The sequence below is a fragment of the Protopterus annectens genome, chromosome 3.part0 (genome assembly GCF_019279795.1).
Source record: "Protopterus annectens isolate FY-2018-M chromosome 3.part0, PAN1.0, whole genome shotgun sequence".
NCBI lineage: Eukaryota > Metazoa > Chordata > Ceratodontiformes > Protopteridae > Protopterus > Protopterus annectens.
Genome location: NC_056731.1, coordinates 735,209,381 through 735,230,962, shown reverse-complemented (window position 1 = coordinate 735,230,962; position 21,582 = coordinate 735,209,381). Strand labels below are relative to the sequence as shown.

At 35.5% G+C, this 21,582-nt stretch overlaps 1 protein-coding gene across 1 annotated transcript in view; it reads left to right on the top strand.

Moving 5' to 3' along the window:
- The window catches only part of DPY19L1 (dpy-19 like C-mannosyltransferase 1), a 2,139,210-nt gene that overhangs the window by 1,117,644 nt on the left and 999,984 nt on the right, over positions 1-21,582 (top strand). The window contains exon 12 of the mRNA XM_044065091.1: positions 4,098-4,157. Within this exon, the coding sequence (XP_043921026.1) occupies positions 4,098-4,157 (60 nt within the window). The remainder of the gene's footprint in view (positions 1-4,097; positions 4,158-21,582) is intronic.

Sequence of the window (21,582 nt, the reverse complement as noted above, 5' to 3'; positions counted from 1 at the left end):
CATCTATGGTCTCCAGAACCTTTACAAGTGTTTACAGACAACACCATGGTTATGTGTTACATAAACAAGCAAGGGGGGAACCAGATCTTACCCTCTGTGCACAAAAGCCATTGTAGTGTGGGATATAGCTTTTCCAACGCAGTCTCATTCTGCATGCATTTTGCTTTCTGTCAGAGAATGTTGTATAGCAGACAAGCTAAGCAAGACCAGTGTAGACCCACATGAATGGAAATTGAGTCAGTGGGTCTTTTAAGATTTGATCAGCTGTGGGGAACATCGCAAATAGATATTTTTGCCTCTGCCTTAAACAATCAGTTGGCAACGTTCTGCTCTGGGACTCCATGCATGAAGGCCTGTAATACAGATGCCTTTTCTCTTCCTTGAACAGGAATGTTCCTGTATGATTTTCCATCCTTTCCATTAATATCCAGGGTAATTGTGAAGATTCAGAAGGATTCTCAAATATCATTGTGGTGACTTCTTTCTGTCCCAGCAAACAGTGGTTATCCCTTCTTCTGGAATTGGCCAGGAAGAATTACTACAAGCTTCCCCACAAACTAGATTTGCCCACACAAAACTAGGATATTTGATACATCCCAACTCCAAATGACTACAACTGGCTACCTGAATAATAGAATTGTAATACCTTTAGGCACCTTTTTTTCCTGAGGATGTGCAACAGACATTAATGGAGGCAAGAAAACCTGCTGCTAGAAAGTCATATATTAGCAAATGGAAAAGGTTTTCTAGTTGGAGCTAACAAAAGAACTAGTACCCATTAAGGGCTAGTGTTTCTCCAGTTTCATAGTTTTTGTGTAAGTTACAATCCTATGACCTGCATAACTCCTCCATCAAGGTGTATTTGTTGGCAGTCTCAGTATGTCTGCCCATGGATGCCCGGCTTTCATTTCAGTCTCATGGTAAAATGTTTTTGAAAGGGTTATTATGTACAAAGCCTCCTAGAAATCAGGTAGCTCCTACTTGGGATCTTAATTAGTATACTAGAAAAACTAAAACTTACTCTATCTGATCCAGCTCATCCAGCTGATTTGAGGTTCTTGAGATGGAAGACAGTCTTACTTATTGCTCTGACCTCTGCAAGAAAGGTATCTGAGTTGCAGGCTCTTATGGTGGGGTCAACTTTATCTCATTTTCCACAGAGATATGGCTTTCCTTAGACAAGGTAGGTAAAACCAAATTATTTGAATTTCTGTTAGTGATCACACCTCAGAGATCCACCGTTACAGTAAATGTACCCTTCTTTAGTAGATATTTGTATGGTTATGCTTACTTTGCTCTCATCTTTTTTGGATTATCACAGTCCCTGGGGCTTAGTAGTTATGACCTGGTCCACTTGCAGGTGCTGAGTGTGGTTGCACCTTTGCTTAATGGGTTATTTTGCCTTGCTTGTGTGATATCAGTTTTAAGCCACCTGCAAAGGGGTCCGGATACCTAAGTATCTTAACATTTTAGCCATTTCTTTCAGTCACAGTATTAAATGGGTCCTACTTTTCATATAGGAGATTTTGGTACCTTGTCCATCTCTACATTTGTGCCTATCCATTCATGGACTGCTACTGATTCTCAGACTTTGGTTTGAGTGCTTAGTTCATAAACTTACATTCTGTACTCATAGAGGCTATTACACCACAACATGTGGCTGGGCCATTCCTTGGAGATGTTCAAATGTGTTATACACAGTTTTGTGTAATTCATTTGATTAGTTATAATACTTTATTTTGCCACCTGTACCAAGATGAAAGTAAATATGAAATATTAAATGTTTTATATGATATGTAAAGCACTTTTAATATAATTTTAGCCTTGCATCGTGGTGCTGAGGGTTGGAGCCTTAACTGCAACCCAGGATATCTCTGTTTATTTAACAGTCCTGGCAATGGAAGAGCCAGAGAGGGAGTGGGAGGAGCAGAGGGGCATGACCTACTCACCTGTTCCATGAGAAAGGTGGATTGGTAAGCATTCATCAAAAGCCAGTTTGGTGCAATATTCCTTGTAGAGACCAAAGAGACCACCAGTAGTGTTGCTGCTGGTGAGAAAATCTTCTTGGAGATAATGCCCCTTACAAAAATGAGAGTCATCCCCAGTCAGCAGTCCATTGTGCAAACAGTCCACTTATGCTGTGTCTATGAGGTCACTAAAAAGGCTGAACCATACATGTCCACAGCTAGGTGAGGTTTAGCTTTATTAGTCTGAATGTACCAATAAAGACTTAAAAAGTAAAAAGTTGTGGACATTCAGAAGTCACGTGGCTGAAACACTGTATGTCCTTAAGAGTCAGTTACATGTATCCCATGGGCCTCCATTACAGGAGGAATAGTGTATAACACAGTGAAAACTTTAAGCTTGGTTAGTTTTTTCTTGCTGTTTTTTATACACACACATGTCCGGCTCGACTCTCAGCTAGAGCGTCTTCTGCGTGGAGATATGCATGAATGGGCGTACCTTCATTGAAGGTTGTGTGTCAGGGCTGGTAACTTGACACCTAAAAATCAACTACCAATCATTAGTGGACCGGAGTTCTGCTGTGGTGACCCCTACCCGGAAAAAGTCGAAAGACACAAACAAACACACACACACATATATATTTTGCGTGTGAATCAAATAGAATCAGTATAAAAATATAGTAGGAAGAAAATGGCATATCATTGTATTTTTCCTCTAGCATACCATTGTTTCTTTTGAGGAAAATGTTCTCCATCATTCCTTTCTGTGTCAAAATTTCATTCTGTTTAGAAGTCCATATTCCTATAGCACGTTAAAGGTTAGGCTTCATTTTTTTCAGTACACTTACATTTGATTTTAATGTAATCACCTTTCTGGCCATGATCCAAGCAATAAGGACAAGGGCACATGCAGTATTTTGGCTCAGTTTCTAGTAACCAGTCAACCAACCAACATATTTTTGGGTAATACAAGGAAATGGAATACTGGGAGAAAGCTCACCCAGATGTGGAAAACATTACAGACGTTGACAGGAAATTAGAACTGAACCAGTGTGAGGTAGAGATCTTCACCACAGAGAAAACATGCTACTATTTTATAACATTCTTTCAAGAGGTATCCCTTTAAATGTAGAACTACAGAAAATCCTTTAGCTACTCATCTTGCTCTTGCATAGAATTTAAGAAATTAGAGTTTTGTAGTTAGCATGTAAGGATTTATATTTTTTTGCTGGAATAGCCATTTGATTGGAATTTTTTTGCCAACCAACAATCTTGGTTTTGGAATATGCATATACTTTCAATTGTCTTCAAGTGTACTGCTTGCACATGGTGAGTAATAGTGACAGTTGACAGGACGGAATAAAGCACAAGTACTGTACCAGATGACTTAACCCTGGTAGTAATTGTAAATTTTGTATTAAAAAATAATGTTTTGCGCCCTTTACCAAATGTGTGCTGTGCGTAATGTATTACATTTTTTTCATGTGAATATTTTGTTATTTTGTCAGAAGTAAATTATTTTCTTTATAGGCTTGTGTTTAATAGCATAGCAGCTGAAGAACTGTCTTTGATATAGATGCTTCTTTCTTTGTGTGTTGGGGTATTTGTGAGCTAAGTAATTACTGAATATAAGAATGGTAACGTAAAAACTAAATATTGTAAATGTAGCAATTAAAAAATGAAATGGTGTGCCTAGCTTATTAATGGGTTTAAATGCAGGACTTGCAAATGTATACAGCAGATATAAGGGTTGGAATGATATGAGACACAAACGTTACACAACGTTAATGGTGACAGTATGGGTTAACCTTTGGCTCTAGATACAAAAGATCATGAGGTTGCAACGCAGTTATTTTTTTGCCACATGCTATGTAAATCACAAACAGATATAGCTAATTTTAATAACACAACTTTGTGTTTGCCTCCACAGTTAGAACGTTGATTTTCATTTTAAAGTACCACAGTAAGAGGACTTGAACTGCTATAATCAAAACAATGTTTAAAATTGCTGGTGTGATAAAATCTTGATAGCACTGAGCCAGCAATGCTCATTAATTATATTTCATATATAATGTATAAGTCAGCTTATTCATGATATAAGTAATTCTTATTTGTACTGATTCTTCTCTGTAGACAATCATTTCTTTCAAGAACATTTTTGTGAAGTTTGCCAGAAGTCCCATCATCATATGGGTAAGTATACAAAGTAAAAGTGAAAAAAAATTCATCATGATTTTATTTTATTTTTAGCACTTTTAAGTTGCTGAATAAAGCATAGGCACACATACATTAATAGAAAAAAACAAGCCATGTTAACATTTTTCATATACATGCATTATACATTACATTTGTTTTCTCTCTTTTAAACAATTGTCTTTCATTACAACAGTAAGTAAATTGCTCAATTCCTGCCTTAGTCTGTGTGTATTAATCCCACAAATTCCATTTATTTTTATGTAATTTACTCCTTTCCTTGGTACGGTGGTAGTATTGTTACCTCACAGCAAGAGGTTCTCCCGTTCGATTCTCGGCTGGGCTTGGGAGTGCCTTCTGTGTGGAGTCTGCATGTCCTCCCCGCGGTTGGGTAGCGTTCGAAAGACATGCGTGCGTAAATGGGCATGCCTTCGTTGAAGGTTGAGCATCGAGCTGGCACCTCAGTGTTTTGTAAAAATCTGCTGCCAATCATTAGCAGACCGGAGTTCCGCTGTGGAGACCCCTTACCGGGAAAAGCCGAAAGACAAACAACTCCTTTCCTTTTCTAAAGATCCCACCTCCAGTTCTTTTATCTCTTTTACAATATTCAGTACTTAAATTACAGAGGATTTAGATTTTGATTTCCATTTTATTGTAATTGCTTTTTGGCAGCAAATAGCATTAAACTTAATAAGGTCTTACTATGTATAGCAATGCAGATCCTGTGGCCTAGCTCAGAAGAATAACTTCCATGGAGCTATTTACTCCCCCAGTATTTCTGACATAGTAATCTTTAGGGAATTTTTGAAATCTGACAACTTGTTACACTTCAGAAATATGTTTTTAGTTGCAGTTTCTCTTTACTGTCACACCTCACAACATTGGTTATTGAACTGAGGAAAATTTATCTGAAGTCTAGATGAGGTATAAAAATACCTATGCAAAGACTTCCAAGCAAATATCCTAAATCTTCTAGACTTTATTGCTTGCTTGGGAGCCATATAAATGTCTTGATATAATTTCTTTGTGAATTGCTTTCCCAGTCTCTCTTCCAAATCTTTTTAATCTTCTCTGATTAATTCTTATTATAATCATGCAATATTTTATATGTCCTACTAATTTCCCTTTGGAAGATGTTTGGACTGCAGGTTAGAGACAGCCTACCCTGTCAGGAATTTATATTAGAGTACAGGCAAAGAGAAAGGGATAGGGAGTCATAAGTGAAACACCTGGTCTGGAAGAGTTTTTAGTCAAATCTAGACAGAAGATGTTAATACAAAAAGGGATAATAGGCATGTAAAATAGTACATGATAACTATAAGAATCAATCAGAGGAGGTTAGAAAAGACTGGGAAGGGAGTCTCCATTAAATAAGATTCCATTGTTATTGTCATGCAGTATATATATATTTACTTTTTAACAATTTCCATTCACTCCAACGTTACATAAATTGCTTAATTTTTGCCTTCTCATAAACTTCAGTACTCCTTCGGAACATATTTCTGTCAGTTTTAGTAGTTCAGCAGGTAACTCATCTTTGGTGCTGGAAGATTAGAAGGCTGTGGGTTCTATTCCCAGTCTAGGTGACTGGATTAATTTTCGGATTGCTGGCACAGCAGTGTGACATTACAGGGGTACTGCACTCATGAGTAAACCATCCTTCGGATAAAACAGTAAACCAAGGTCTTGTCTGTTTCAATTAGTGGTAGCTTAGATGGATGTAAAAGATCCCACAGTACCTATCAAAAAGGGTAGGAGTTCTTTTATTTAAAATTCATAATATACATTTTATACATTCTATAAATATTATTTGCCATTATATACAATTGCTTTGCATACTTAATCCCTCTGCTTTTTTCCATAACCAAAAAAGTATTTTTTTCAAAAATTTTGACAATTTTCCATTAAATCTTAATTCATTTAACCTCTCATTCCAAATAATCCATATTATACAAAACAACTTTTCATCCCATTTATCCACATCTTTTTGTTTTACATTTTCATAATATCCATATTCCATCATATCCATATTTACACTTTTCAATCCCGTTATACATTCTTTGTCATGTATTTGCCCCATAATTGATTTACTCTATCACATTTCATAAATACATGTTCCTTTGTTTCTGCCTCTCCACAGTATATACAGATTCTTTCTTCTTATATGGCATATTCATCTTTACTGGAAGCTTATTTATGGATAATCTCCATAAAATATATGTACATTCAAGATATGTCCCACATCTATTCATTCTTGCTTTTACTGCTTTTATTTTTCTTTCTTCTAAATACTTCCATGGAAGAATATTTTCTCTTGACAAATTCTCATTTCGGCATTTTTCATACCTTTCTTTCTTTTAAGATATTCAAATTTCTCCCAAGTCTCTCTGTATTTTTCTTTTGTTATAAAAAACATATGCCAAGACTCTGGAAGGAAGCACAATGAAGCTTACGGACAGGACGACTTAGTCAAGCCTTGTAGTTGTTGATCTAACAGTGTAGTCCACAGAAATCCATAGGATAAAAACGCCAAGGAACAAAACTTTTCAGCTGTTAAAATAGTTTAATCCAAGCATTCGCTTCACAGGAAAGAACACTGAAATCACACTAGCGCTCCAAATGCAAGTACGTTTTCATTTCAAAAACTTCCTCAGATGTGGACTGGTAATTACATCAATGCATATATATACATCAATTAACATTTAAAACCACCAATCTCATGAAAACTTTTAAATCACATTCTAAATGCCTTATTTCTTGCATAAAAAGTACTATTGACCTAATTGTACTAATGATAACAATCAAATATCATACCAGTTGTCTAAAAGTTTGCAAACTCTTTGATACAGTCACTTTTATTACTTTAATTTAAACTTTAAAATCTCTAAAACCTTTTAAAACCTTTTCTAAAAAAATGTTTAATACAATGCCATCTTGTGGAACAAAGTTGAACTACCATTTTCTATTATAAAGAATGTATGCTTCCTAGGAGTTTCTCTGACCCCAGAACTTATATGAAGTAACTGTTGTAATCATGCTTACAAAATTCAGAGCAATACAGTAATAAGCAGCTATCCATGTTAATACAAATATGTTTAAAATCTTCGTGTTAAATAAATTAATAACGTGCAAAATGCAAAATACAAATACTTTAAAAACATTCTAAAAACACTTTAAAAATTCTTTCAGTTTCTTGACGTCGGTGTAGTTCACCACCTTATGTTGAAAAATAAATTGTTGAAATACAAGCTGAGATAGCAATCCTGACATGGAAATTAGTTAATAACTTAATAATTAAGTAAAGGAAGAACATTAGATTCCTTTTTGGGATCTATAATTTCGCAGCTCTTAATTTGAGGAGGGGGGCAATGGAAGTACTTTCATTGAATCCCGGATGCTTGTTGGCTTGCAATGTAACTTGCCACCAAAGCTCATGGTACTCAATTCTTTCCTCCCATAAACCACCCCTAACATCATATTTCACTTTTTCCAGTACAAAAAATTTGTAATATGGCTGTTCACATTGTAACTTATGTTTATAGAGCACATTAGTCTCTTTTTTGTTTTGTATGTCATACATGTGCTCATAAATTCTTCTTTTCAACTTTTGTTCTATCTTCCCAACATAGAATGCTTGACAGATTCCACAGTTTGCCAAATATACTATTCCTTTGTCTTCACCTTTATAGATTTACCAAGGGTGACTTTAGTATCTACAATTTCAGTAAAATCAAACTAAAGGACAAACACTTTAGCCTGTTATCCAAGAGTATTACATTAATACCCATGAGAAGAGGTCAGCTTACTAAGACCTTATTAGACATAAAAGCATTTCTTAGAAAGGTTAACTTGCAAGTTCTTTTAAACCAGGAAATGGAAACACAATCAAAATCTAATAATCTAACAGAGGAGTATTTTCAACCCTCCATTACACCCCCAAATTAAGAACTTTGAAAACATGATAGAAAATGAGATTAGATCTAATTTTGACAAGGTTAGATACAACATAACTTGAATATGGAAGAAAATAATACTTTAACAGAGTTAAGAAAGGATGTCAACCTCAGAATCATGAACCAGAATAAGGAGGTGGAATGGTCTTGATGGACACACTTCTCTACGAAGGGAAGATGAATGAAATCTTGAGGGACCCCACTAGATACACTGGTTGTTCTAGGAATGAAATAAATATAGCTTACAGAAGGACTGACATAGTCTTAGAATACCTTTTTTCTGAGGGACTTATAGACAACAAAACACTGAGGTACTTAAAAGTAGAAAAAACAAAAATTCCAACGATCTTTGGGATTCCAAAAACACACAAGGATGGAAGGGATCCACCCCTAAGACCTATAGTATCTGTTGAAGGCTCAAAAATCTGCTGAAGGCTCAAAAACCATACCACTGGCCAAATATGTAGATTTAATGCTAAAGAATATTTGGTTGAAATGTGACAGTATTCTGAGGGACTCATGGGACTTCTTGAGAAGTGTGAGACACAGATAATATTTCATTCCTTACTATTGACATTATTGATTTATTTTCCTGTATCCCTCACGAGGAAGTTAAAACAATGTTGGAAGAAATAATTTTTGAAGACGGTAGTTTAAGCCGAGATGAATGTATGGTCATTGTACAACTAATGGACCTGATTTTAAAGTACAACTTCTTATACTTTAAAGGTGAATTTTTTCACCAAATTAAAGGTGTAGCCATGGGCGCAGCGTGTGCACCTATGTATGCCAATTTAATTTTAGCAAAATGGGAGGTAAAATGGGTACTAAACTCGGGATACAACCAAAAATGGTTGTTGTATAAAAGGTTCTTGATTATATTTGTATTTCTTGGAACACATCAAATGAGCAAATTCAAGAATTTATAAACTACTTAAACAATAGTATGGATTTCCTAAGGTTTACCCACAATGTAGATGATGCCAGGTTAAGATACTTGGACATCAAGATTTATAAAGAAAACTAGAAGTTTCATTCAAAGGTTTACAGGAAAAATAAGTATTCAAATTCCTATTTGCACTATGACAGTGCCTACTCCATTCATCAGAAAAGAAGTCTTGTGAGAGGGCAGTATATTAGGTCATCGAGAATTGCATCAAAAATGGAAGACTTTGTGATGCAAATGAATATTTTGAACAATATGTTCAAGCAAAAGTGCTACCCACATTCCTTGATGGAAGGCATAGAAAAGGAAGTTTTAAAGGGTAGAGCTGATAGATTTCAACCAATTTTAGGAAAATGTGAAGTGGTTAATGAACAGACAAAGAAGTTAGAGGACAATTTCAGTAGTGCTTTAGTGATTGAATTTAATGGAAGCTCCAACCTTATAAGAAACACAATGGTTAAGGAATGGAAAATATTTTCCACTATTACAGATATAGACCAAATAAAAAAACAAAAATGTTAAAATAGTTTGCAAAAATGAGTGCAACCTTAAGAATTTGTTAGAAATAAATTAAGCAGGGAACCTTAGAAACAGGAACCAAAGAAGAAAAGGAACATTTAAATGTGGACACTGTGCTCAGTGACCATATATTACAAACAGGGAAACAGTGTTCCTTGAAAGTAGACAATTGGTTCTCCAGGGGAAAGAATACAGTAACTGTGAGGACAAAGGAATAGTATATTTGGCAAACTGTGGAATCAGTCAAGCCTTCTATGTTGGGAAGACGGAACGAAAGTTGAAAAGAAGTATTTATGAGCACATGTATGGGAGACAAAACAAAAAAGAGACTAATGCGCTCTATAAACATAAGTTACAATGTGAACATGCATATTATGAATTTTTTGTACTGGAAAAAGTGAAATATGATGTTAGGGGTGGGTTATGGGAGGAAAGAATTGAGTACCGTGAGCTTTGGTTGCAAGTTACGTTGCAAGCCAACAAGCATCCGGGACTCAATGAAAGTATTTCCATTGCCTCCCTCCTCAAATTAAGAGCTGCGAAATTATAGATCCCAAACAGGAATCTAATGTTCTTCCTTTACTTAATTATTAAGTTATTAACTAATTTCCATGTCAGGATTGCTATCTCAGCTTGTATTTCAACAATTTATTTTTCAACATAAGATGATGAACTACACTGACGTCAAGAAACTGAAAGAAGTTTTAAAGTGTTTTTAGAATGTTTTTAAAGTATTTGTATTTTGCATTTTGCACGTTATTCATTTATTTAACATGAAGATTTTAAACATATTTGTATTAACATGGATAGCTGCTTATTACTGTATTGCTCTGAATTTTGTAAGCATGATTACAACAGTTACTTCATATAAGTTCTGGGGTCAGAGAAACTCCTAGGAAGCATACATTCTTTATAATAGAAAATGGTAGTTCAACTTTGTTCCACAAGATGGCATTGTATTAAACGTTTTTTTAGAAAAGGTTTTAAAAGGTTTTAGAGATTTTAAAGTTTAAATTAAAGTAATAAAAGTGACGGTATCAAAGAGTTTGCAAACTTTTAGACAACTGGTACTGGTATGATATTTGATTGTTATCATTAGTACAATTAGGTCAATAGTACTTTTTATGCAAGAAATAAGGCATTTAGAATTTGTTTTAAAAGTTTTCATGACATAATTTTCAGTTATGCCTCATTTACTATGCAGCATGAGTTTGGTGGTTTTAAATGTTAATTGATATATATATATATATATATATATATATATATATATATATATATATATATATATATATATATATATGCACTGATGTAGTTACCAGCCTACATCTGAGGAAGTTTTTGAAATGAAAATGTACTTGCATTTGGAGCGTTAGTGTGATTTCAGTGTTCTTTCCTGTGAAGCGAATGCTTGGATTAAACTATTTTAACAGCTGAAAAGCTTTGTTCCTTGGCGTTTTTATCCTGTGGATTTCTGTGGACTACACTGTTAAATCAACAACTACAAGGCTTGACTAAGTCATCCTGTCCGTAAGCTTCATTGTGTTTTCTTCCAGGGTCTTGGCATATGTTTTTTTTAGTTACTTTTTTGACTTGTTGGCAGTTTTTGGTGATTTTCTTTTATTATATTTACTACCAATCTTCTTTCTTTCATCTAAGTCAATACTTTATACAGACTCAGTAATGCTAAATGTACAATCAGATTTATTAAACCCAATCTTCTTTCCTTTCGTGAAAGATAAATAATTCCTCTTTTAATTGGGTTTAATCCGAAATCCCATATAAAGGAAAACCATATTGACAGTAATTCTGTTTTGAATTCGTTTGGCATAAAAATACACTTGCCAAATAAGCTACATTTCCTAATATTACTGAATTAAGTAAATATGCTTTTTTCTGTATGTAAGTTTGAATGTTTGCCAAAATAAACAAATATGTCTTATTTTGTTTAACATGTTCTTCCGTTGTACTAATCTTTGTTGTTCGTTACCAAACTTTATTCCTAGAATTTCTATTTCTTCCTTATTAAATTGAATACCTTCTATTATACCTGAAACTCCCAAGTCCCTTACTTTTTTCTTCATTAATACTTCAACGTAACACTTTTAATTTCTTACTAAGTGTCTTATGGCTGTTTTCATCCCATCTTCATTTGTAACCACTAATACAAAATCATCTGCAACTGAAAACATTGTTGGGATCTGTATTCCTTCTGTTGTGTAATATCTAGCCTCTTTTAATGTCAAATTTACTTCATTTGTGATTGCATTCATTATTAAAGCAAACATTATACTACTTCCTTGGCACCCTTGTTTTATGCCAATTTTTCTGTCTATTTTCTCATTTAACCAGACATTCACAGTCTTACTTTGTTTTTATTGTACACTGAAACCAAAATAATTATTTTTCTGCTTATATCATATTCTTCTAAAATTTCCTATAGCATTGCATGCTGTATTTTATCAAATGCTTTACTAATGTCTCCTATTAACACTTTAACTTCTGCTTTTCCTATTGTCACATCTTCTACTATTTCTCTGATAATCATTAGGAGTTCTTGACCTCCCTTTCCTTTCACTCCAAAAATTGTTTCATTCAATAATTTATTTAGTTTGCCTTCTATTCTGTTTTGTATTGTCTTCATAAATATTGTATGGTATACATTATTTAACACAATAGGTCTCCAGTTCCTTATAGCTGCTTTGTCTCCATATGAACTTCATTGCACCCATACATATTATTGTATACCTTTTTGTAACCATTCTTTGAAAATCTCCAGTAGATATATTTGCCATACATTTATATTCTTATACATCAAATATTCAATTCCATGTACTCCTGTAGCAGCCTCAATATTTGATGTTTTTAAAACTTTATTCACTTCTGTCATAGTAATTATTTTTTCCATTTGTTTATTGTCATCTTCTTTAACTATTTTTTAAATTCCCAAAGCATAAGGCACTGGAAGGTTCACCAGATAGCAACACCAACTTTATTGAGCACACGAACAAAACAAACGCCTTAACTGTATCACCTCGTTTTCGTCAGTACAACTTCATCACATGAGCATACCAACATCTAACCACCATTTATATACAGCCCTCAATTGATCAATTAACAAAATTTTCCACATTTAAAGACACAATACAAAATTAGGTGGCTAGAAAACTGTGCATAAATACCCTACTTAAAACAACTCTTAAAACCACTATAAATACAATAAAATGAAGACGTAAAACTTTAAATACATGTAAAAATAATATAAACAAACAGTATAAGCAATATATTGACATTTAAAATCATTTAACTGATGTGAATAAAATATTCATGAACTTGAAAATCTTCAGAGCCTGCTGTATGTAGCAACTTAATGAAACAGCACCATCTACTGGATAAAAATATATATATTTAAATTAAACCTTCGTTGGAAGGTTGGGCGTCGGGCTGGCACCTCGGCACCATAAAAATTGACTGCCAATCATTAGTGGGCCGGAGTTCCGCTGTGGCGACCCCTAACCGGGAAAAGCCGAAAGAAGAAGATCATTTTCAAAGTTTTGCTGCCTTCAATTTTAGGACAGGCTTCAATGAAACCATGTAAAAAGAAACAACTGGTGATGCAGGGGTAAAATCACCAAAAAGCTTTAATAAAACAAAGTAAATCACAGTATCAAGTAGACTCAAAACTAACTTAGCGCTTTCACCCAGAATAGGGAATCCTCAGAGTCAGTTAGAAAATGTCCAGGTTATTGTAATTGTAACACGAACATGGTAATTTATGTGGCCACCTGTTTATCATGTCCAGCGTTTTACGTTGGAATGACTGCAAGAAAAATAAGGCAGAGGATACTGGAACACGTCGGGGACATAAAAAACAAAAAGTCAACTAATTCTTTATTTGTTCACAGTAAGGACTGTATGAATTTTAAAAAATTCATATTTTATGTCATTGACAGATTATACACCAAAGACTTTGGTGGAGATTACAAAAACATGCTTGAAGTTAGGGAATGTATATGGCAGATTAGATTAGAAGCCAGTACAAGACCTGGTATTAACGACACATTATCCATGACATGTATACTAAAACACAAAGCTTTATGTATTTGAAACACCATAATTTTGCAGCAAGGAAATATAAAAGGATCCTGTACAGGAAAGATTTTTTGACATACATATACAATGAAAACTCAGTAATGTTTGTGTGGTGAATTTTTTGACAAATGTAACTTTTGAAACACTGTTAAGAGTTAACTCCCCGGACAATTGATTATTACAATTATATGATGGTGCTTATTAGTTAAAATGTTATTTGAATTTGAAATATAAAGGACTGTTTAACATTTTCTAACTGACTCTGAGGATGCCCTATTCTGGGTGAAAGCGCTAAGTCAGTTTTGAGTGTACTTGATACTGTGATTTACTTTGTTTATTAAAGCTGTTTGGTGATTTTACCCCTGCATCACCAGTTGTTTCGAGTTTAAGTGTCAGCATTGGACTACCAGTTCAATGAAACAATGTCATTTAAACCAGGGGGTTTATTTGCTTCCAGCACTAACTGCCAGTGTTGTTCTCTATATTCTAAACGTGTCTCCCAGGGTCCACCCCTAGGGTCAATGGGCAGTGTTTCAATCATAAAAAAATACAACTCTGTTCCTATACATTTTAATGTGTGTTTGTACAAAGCATTATTTAAATTCATTTTCTTTATATCATATCTGTGTTTATACATTCTAGATTTTAGTTTTCTTTCAGTTTTGCTTATATAAAATGCCTCACATTTACCACACAAGGCTAAATAAATGAGACCATTAGTATTACAATTGGCAAAAAACGCACAGTTTTAATAAATCACTTTCTAGCTTTCAAGTAGTATGTATCCCCAGTTTTAACATAGGAACATTGTGCACAACTGCCACATTTGTATGTACCCCTTTTACCAGAAAAGCAGTTGCTAGCCTTACCTGTCCTTTAGTACGCCCCTTTCTATAAACAAATTTAAAAGGCTTATCAAATATATATACTGCAAGTCAGAGGCGCTAGCAAACCTGCCCCATTTTTCCTCAATAATATTTCTGGCTAGTCTGGCTTCCCCATCATATGTTATTACCAGGGCACTATTATATACGTTACCTACCTTGGCATCAGTTGAATGAATATTGTTCAGATCCAAAAGGTGGTTACCAAAAATAGGGGCAAACTTGGTGTTTCTAGCTTCAGAAACTTCTTCATACACTTTTGTAAGTAGTGCTTGTGGGTAGCCCCTAGCTCTGAACAAGTTAGTAAGGTATTTACTTTCACTAAAAAAATCATTGTCATCAGATGTGATCCTACTGATGCACACAAACTGGCCTTTTACCACACTCCTGTTCTGGCAATATGGGTGTGCACTAGTGTAGTGCAGATATGAGTTTGAAAAAAGCCATTTTTCTATACACCCTGGTCCTAAAGCTCCCATTGTTTTTATTAATACGAACATCTAGGTATCTCAATTCTTCATGTTCCACCACATAGGTGAACCTTAAAAATTAAGTAGTAATTGATAAATAGCTAAAAATTCCAAACATTTTGTCCACAGGCTCTTTCCAAAATAAACAAATATCATCCAGAAAACGACGGTAAAAGCTCCAACAATTATTAAAAACACAATTAAATACATATTTATTTTCCCAGTAAGATAAAATAATATTAGCATAAGTGGGGGCACAATGGGCCCCCATGGCAACACCTCTTAACTGTTTAAAATATTCACCCTCAAAAAATATAAAATTGTTTTTTAAAATCACGTCCATTAAAATTAAACACACACGACAGTCATCATAACTAATATCAGTGCAGTCACTTAAAACTTCTTCCAACAATTCTAATCCTATGTCATGAGGAATGGAGGAGAACAAATGCATCACATCTACTGAGATGAAAATCAAATTGTCTGAGTATAAACCAGAATGAAGTTTCTTTAACAGGTCCCATGATTCTTTTAACACATTTTCACCCGTCATAGATAGTTTTTAAGTTTTGAATCAAGAAATATAGCTAAAGGGGCGGTGACTGAACCCTCAGCCAAAACAATTGGCCTTAAAGGTGGGTTGTTTAAGTCCTTGTGGATCTTTGGGATACCAATTGTGTATAAATAAATCAAAATCAAAAAAAAACCAAAAAACATCAGTCTTAAAAAAAAAAAACTTTTTAAAAACAAGTTAAAATGATCTTTCTCTATGTCATGTCAACTATATATAAAAAAAAATGCTAAATCCATTGTAAAAATTAATTTAATCCCCTTAATTATTAATCAAACTCACTATCTCTCTCTGATAGCCCCCCCTCTGTACTGCCCAAGCATTGTATCTGAGATCATCGGGGCCTTCTTCCTCACCTCTCTCGGACCTCCTGGGGAAGGATTCTAAAAAATTAAGTCCAAGTTAAATTTCTCATCATTTTTTTGCCATTATACAACCCATCATCCATTGATTCCATTGTAAACATCATACCTCCTAAACTGTTGGTATTTTCACATCACTGTTTTTTTTTTTTTTTTTCTAACATGTACATCCTTACATTTTGAATCAATGTCCTTCAGTAAATCATGATATTTAGCTTTTCGTTAAATTTTTTTTATTGTGTTGCTGCTCTACAAGTTCATTTTTTTTTTTTTTTTTTTTTTCATTATTTCTAAAAAAACTCTCATAATATCAAAACCGCATTTTGTCAAAATGCCACTATAGTTCTTTATGAAAATCAGTTCCTTTAGAGCTACTTAAGTGCAAACACTGCTTTAAATAATCATTATCCATCTCATACATTTTATATTTGGTTAACCAAATGTCCAGTTTGACAAGACTTTTTGCATAAGAGTCATTGTTGATATTATAACTAGGAATATCACCCACAAAGGTAAATTTATTCCTGACAGTCCTTTCACTTCCATTTTTCTCTTTCAGTTGGTTGGGATCTTGAGTCCTTTCACTTCCATTTTTCTTTTTTCAGTTGGTTGGGATCTAAAAATGTCGTAAAAAAACTTGGAAATATTTTTTAACGGCCAAGCTAAGCCCAACACACATAACACACTGGGTAGGAGAAGCACCTTCAATCCGCCCTTACACCCACAACTTAGGAATTTCGAAAATATGGTAGAGAACAAATTACGGCAAGCATTAACTAACAACAGGGTATTTTACAACCTAAGTAAGGAAGAGAGAAATATATTAGAAGAATGCAGGAATAATAAAAACTTGAGAATTATGAAACCAGATAAGGGTGAAAGTATTGTTTTAATGGACAAAATTGTATATGAGGGGAAAATGATGGATATCCTGCGAGATGACAAGCAGTATGTAAGAGTTCCACTGAATGAGGTCAATATACCATACAAAAAATACAAGTATGCCTTAATGATTTATTGTTAGAGGGGCTCATCGACAGTGATATGTATAACTTTTTACATGTTGAAAAACCCAGGATTCCATCCATGTTTGGTATTCCAAAGGTCCACAAGGATTTAAACAACCCACCTTTAAGGCCAATTGTTTCGGCTATGGGTTGAGTCACCGCCGCTTTAACTAAATTTCTTGACTCAAAACTTAAAAAACTATATATGACGGGTGAAAATGTGTTAAAAGACTCATGGGACCTGTTAAAGAAACTTTTTTCTGGTTTATATTCAGACAATTTCATTTTCATCTCAGTAGATGTGATGGATTTGTTCTCCTCCATTCCTCATGACATATGATTAGAATGGTTGGAAGAAGTTTTAAGGTTCTGCACTGATATTAGTTATGATGACTGTCATGTGTGTTTAATTTTAATGGATGTGATTTAAAAAAAACAATTTTATATTTTTTGAGGGGGACTATTTTAAACATTTAAGAGGTGTTGCCATGGGGGCCCATTGTGCCCCCACTTATGCTAATATTATTTTATCTTATTGGGAAATGAAATATGTATTTAATTGTGTTTTTAATAATTGTTGGCGCTTTTACGATTGTTTTCTGGATATTTGTTTATTTTGGAAAGAGCCTGTGGACAATTTTTTGGAATTCTTTAGCTATTTATCAAATACTAGTGAAATTTTAAGGTTCACCTATATGGTGGACCATGAAGAATTGAGATACCTAGATGTTCGTATTAATAACAAAGGGAGCTTTAGGACCAGGTTATATAGAAAAATGACTTTTTCAAACTCATATCTGCACTACACTAGTGCACACCCATATTACCAGAATAGGAGTGTGGTAAAAGTCCAGTTTATGTGTATCAGTAGGATGACATCTGATGACAAGGATTTTTTTAGTGAAAGTAAATACCTTATTAACTTGTTCAGAGCTAGGGGCTACCCAGAAGCATTACTTACAAAAGTGTATGAAGAAGTTTCTGAAGCTAGAAACACAGATTTGCCCCTATTTTTGGTAACCACCTTTTGGATCTGAACAATATTCATTCAACTGATGTCAAGGTAGATAACATGTATAATAGTGCCCTGGTAATAACATATGATGGGGAAGCCAGACTAGCCAGAAATATTATTGAGGAAGAATGGGGCAGGTTTGTTAGCATCTCTGACTTGCAGTATATATTTGATAAGCCTTTTAAATGTGTTTATAGAAAGGGGCATACTATTACAAACATTTTGGAAAAAGGGACAGTTAAGGCTAGGAACTGCTTTTCTGGGAAAAGGGGTAAGCTAGAAACAGATTTATTAAAACTGTGTGTTTTGCCAGTTCGAATACTAATTATCTCATTTATTTAGCCTTGTGTGGTAAATGTGAGGCATTTTATATAGGCAGAACTGAAAGAAAATTAAAATCTAGAAAATATGAACACAGATACGATATAGGGAAGATGAATTTAAATAATGCTTTGTATAAACACACATTAAAATGTATAGGAACAGTTTTATTTTTTTGTGATTGAAACACTGCCCATTCCACCCTACGGTTGGACCCTGGGAGACGCGTTTAAAATATAGAGAACTATACTGGCAGTTAGTGCTGGAAGCAAATAAACCTCCTGGTTTAAATGACATGGTTTCATTGAAGCCTGTTCTAAAATTGAGGGCAGCAAATCTTTGAAAATGATGTTTAGTTTAAATATATTTTTTATCCAGTAGATGGTGATGTTTGATTAAGTTCCTGCATACAGCAGGCTCTGAAGATTTTCAAGTTAATAAATATTTTTATTCACATCAGTTAAATGATTTTAAATGTCACTATATTGCTTATATTGTTTGTTTATATTATTTTTATGTTTATTTAAAGTTTTACATCTTCATTTTATTCTATTTATAGTGGTTTTAAGAGTTTTAAATAGGGTCTATATGCACAGTTTCCTATGCACCTAATTTTGTATTGTGGCTTTAAATGTGGAAAATTTTGTTAATTGATCAATTAAGGGTTTTATATAAATGCTGGTTAGAAGCTGGTATGCTAAGTTGTACTGACGAAAATGCAGTGATACAGTTAAGGCGTTCATTTTTTTCGTGTGCTCAGTAAAGTTGGTGTTGCTGCTATCTGGTGAACCCTCCATTGCCTTATTCTATGGTTATTCGTTTGTATTTAGGCACGATTTCCACTTTATTTCTTTATTATTTTTTAAATTCCATTTGTTTTTTATTTTCAGTTTTAAAAATGATCTGATGTTGTCAATCTTTCCTTGACTCTTGGATAGTCAGTTCCGATCCTTGGAACCGGTTCAGCCTTTAGACAGCTCATGCCAGCCAAAACTCTCTCAAGCTAAGACTGTACCCACAATGCCCCTGTCTATATTACCTCAGGTCTCATTTGCCACTCATGTAGTAAGACACATCAGCTGACTCTCCTCTTGCAGCTAAGTAAATATCTAAAATGTATTAGTCTTTCTACTTTCCTTTCTTCCCTTTTAATGAAATCTTTATTTTTCTCATCTCTACCCACCTTTTTCTCGAGCGAGTGAGTTTTCTTTCCATACCCATTGGTATTCTTTCCCCTACCATTGTTGGTAGTACCCTCTCTCTCTCCCTTCCTCTCTACCATTAGGGAGTTCCTTTTCTACCATTGTTGGCAGATTTTCCTCTATCCCTTGTGTGCATGACTGTTTCTTTTCTGCCTGTTGTCCTTCTTCTCCTTTTAGTCATTAACATGACAGACAAATCCAAAGGCATGACTGGTTTTAAGCAGTGCCAGGACATTGGGCGAAAAATGCCTAACTCCGACAGGCACTCTGCCTGTGTTTATTGTTTAGGTGCTCCTCATTTAGACTTGGAATGCACCATCTGCCAGGATTTCAGTACCTGGGCCTTGGTAGAATATTGAAATAAGCTCATTCTTAAAGGGCTTATTAAGACCACCTTTGAAGAAGCTTTATCCAAGGCCAGCATGGCTGCAAAGGCCTCTGGCTCCAAAAGTAGTTAATCAGTACTGGCATCTCGATCGGTACCGATATCAGAAAAACATAAGTCCACTTCTGTTGGTTTCTCCTCAGAACCGAGAAAGCTCTCTGAATGGACTTCCTCCTCGGTACCGGCCACTTCGGCTCCATTGGCACCAGATATGGTACTGGCTTCTTCAGTTTCTTGGTCAGTGCTGACATCTCCTACTGCACCGCAACAGGTCTTACCCACTTGTTTGGTGCCGAAAAGTGAACTTCCCTAAACACTGAGGACAAGGTACTCCCCTTCCATTTACCCCATCTATGGTGAACTTCCTAGTCCATTTATGGAAAGGCCAGAATCCTCTGGATTTTCTGTTCGGTTCTCCAGGAGTTTCACTGAAGTACATATAGTGAGATTGGTGGATCATCTCCTAGTGGCTAAGGGTTTTTCTGCCTCCTCCCAAACCATGTTTTCTCCCAGGACTCCATCAGTTCTTCTACCTCTTAACCTCCTCGGAGGCCTTAGAGTTCCCCACTCTGACCACTCAGGCACCACTTGCTACGGCACCAACAGCTCTTCTGTCTTCAATTCCGGAGTCAGCTATGACTTCTTTGGTTCCTTTGGAGCCAACAGACTCCCGAGATTGTGGCGCCACCATTGGACCCGAGGGGTTTGAGTTTGCCCCTGTTTTTTTATTCGGAGTCGCCCGTACCTCTTGGAAGTCTGGCATCTGAGGGTCCTTCCTTGGCTCCTGCTCTGGAGGTGGGTCTCTCAGGGTGGGGTGTGACCTCAGTTCCTAGTTTGTCCATCTCAGTTCTGGGCTCCCATTCCTCTTTGGAGGGGGCCTTCATTTCAGGCCATGGAGAGAGCATTGGCCATCACAGGCTCTCAGGTGACTCCTGCTGTACTGGAATTTAATTCCCTGATCCCTTCTTACTTAGAGCTTCCACCAACCTCCGTGCCCAAAAGACAAGCTCCAAGGCTGCAAGAGATCCCAGCAAAGGGTCACTTTTCTTCCAAGTTCTCTGCAGACATTCCCACTGAAGAGTCTCCTCAGAAGAAAAGGTAACACCTGGACTATCTTGAGGAATCCATCACTGAGGATGCAGATTTCGATGACAGGGGGGTTCACCCCAGTCACCCCCAGAAGACATCTCTTTTGGGGACATTCTAGAGATCCTTAAACAGAGGGGTAACTGGAAACCCAAAGACCTTACCTCCTAGGAGTCTGTGTACTTACAAGCTTTCGGTTCTCACCCATCTACTTCCTGGGTGACCCCTCCCGATGACAGTCTCATTAAGTTGAACACTCAGTGAACTTGGAGGGATCTTGATTCCATAGAACCAATTCCCTGGAGACCAGATAAGATACTCTGTGCTCCTGAGGACCACCAGCATTGGGCAAAAGGGTTAGCAGTAGATGTCATGGCAGTAGCAGCGAACACCAAAAAGGAACTAGCTGAGTAAATAGTGTGGGAAGAAATAGCCAGGGAATTGTTATGGCTAGGCTTGCATAGGCCCTATGGCCGATAGCCTAGTACCAACCTATGAAAGTTCCACTGTTCATCCCTGTAACTGAGAGTCTAGGACAATGGACAGATTTGGAAAGCAGGTGTATGCATCATTGACCTTCTCCTTTAGGTCCTTGAATTTTATGGCACATTTCAC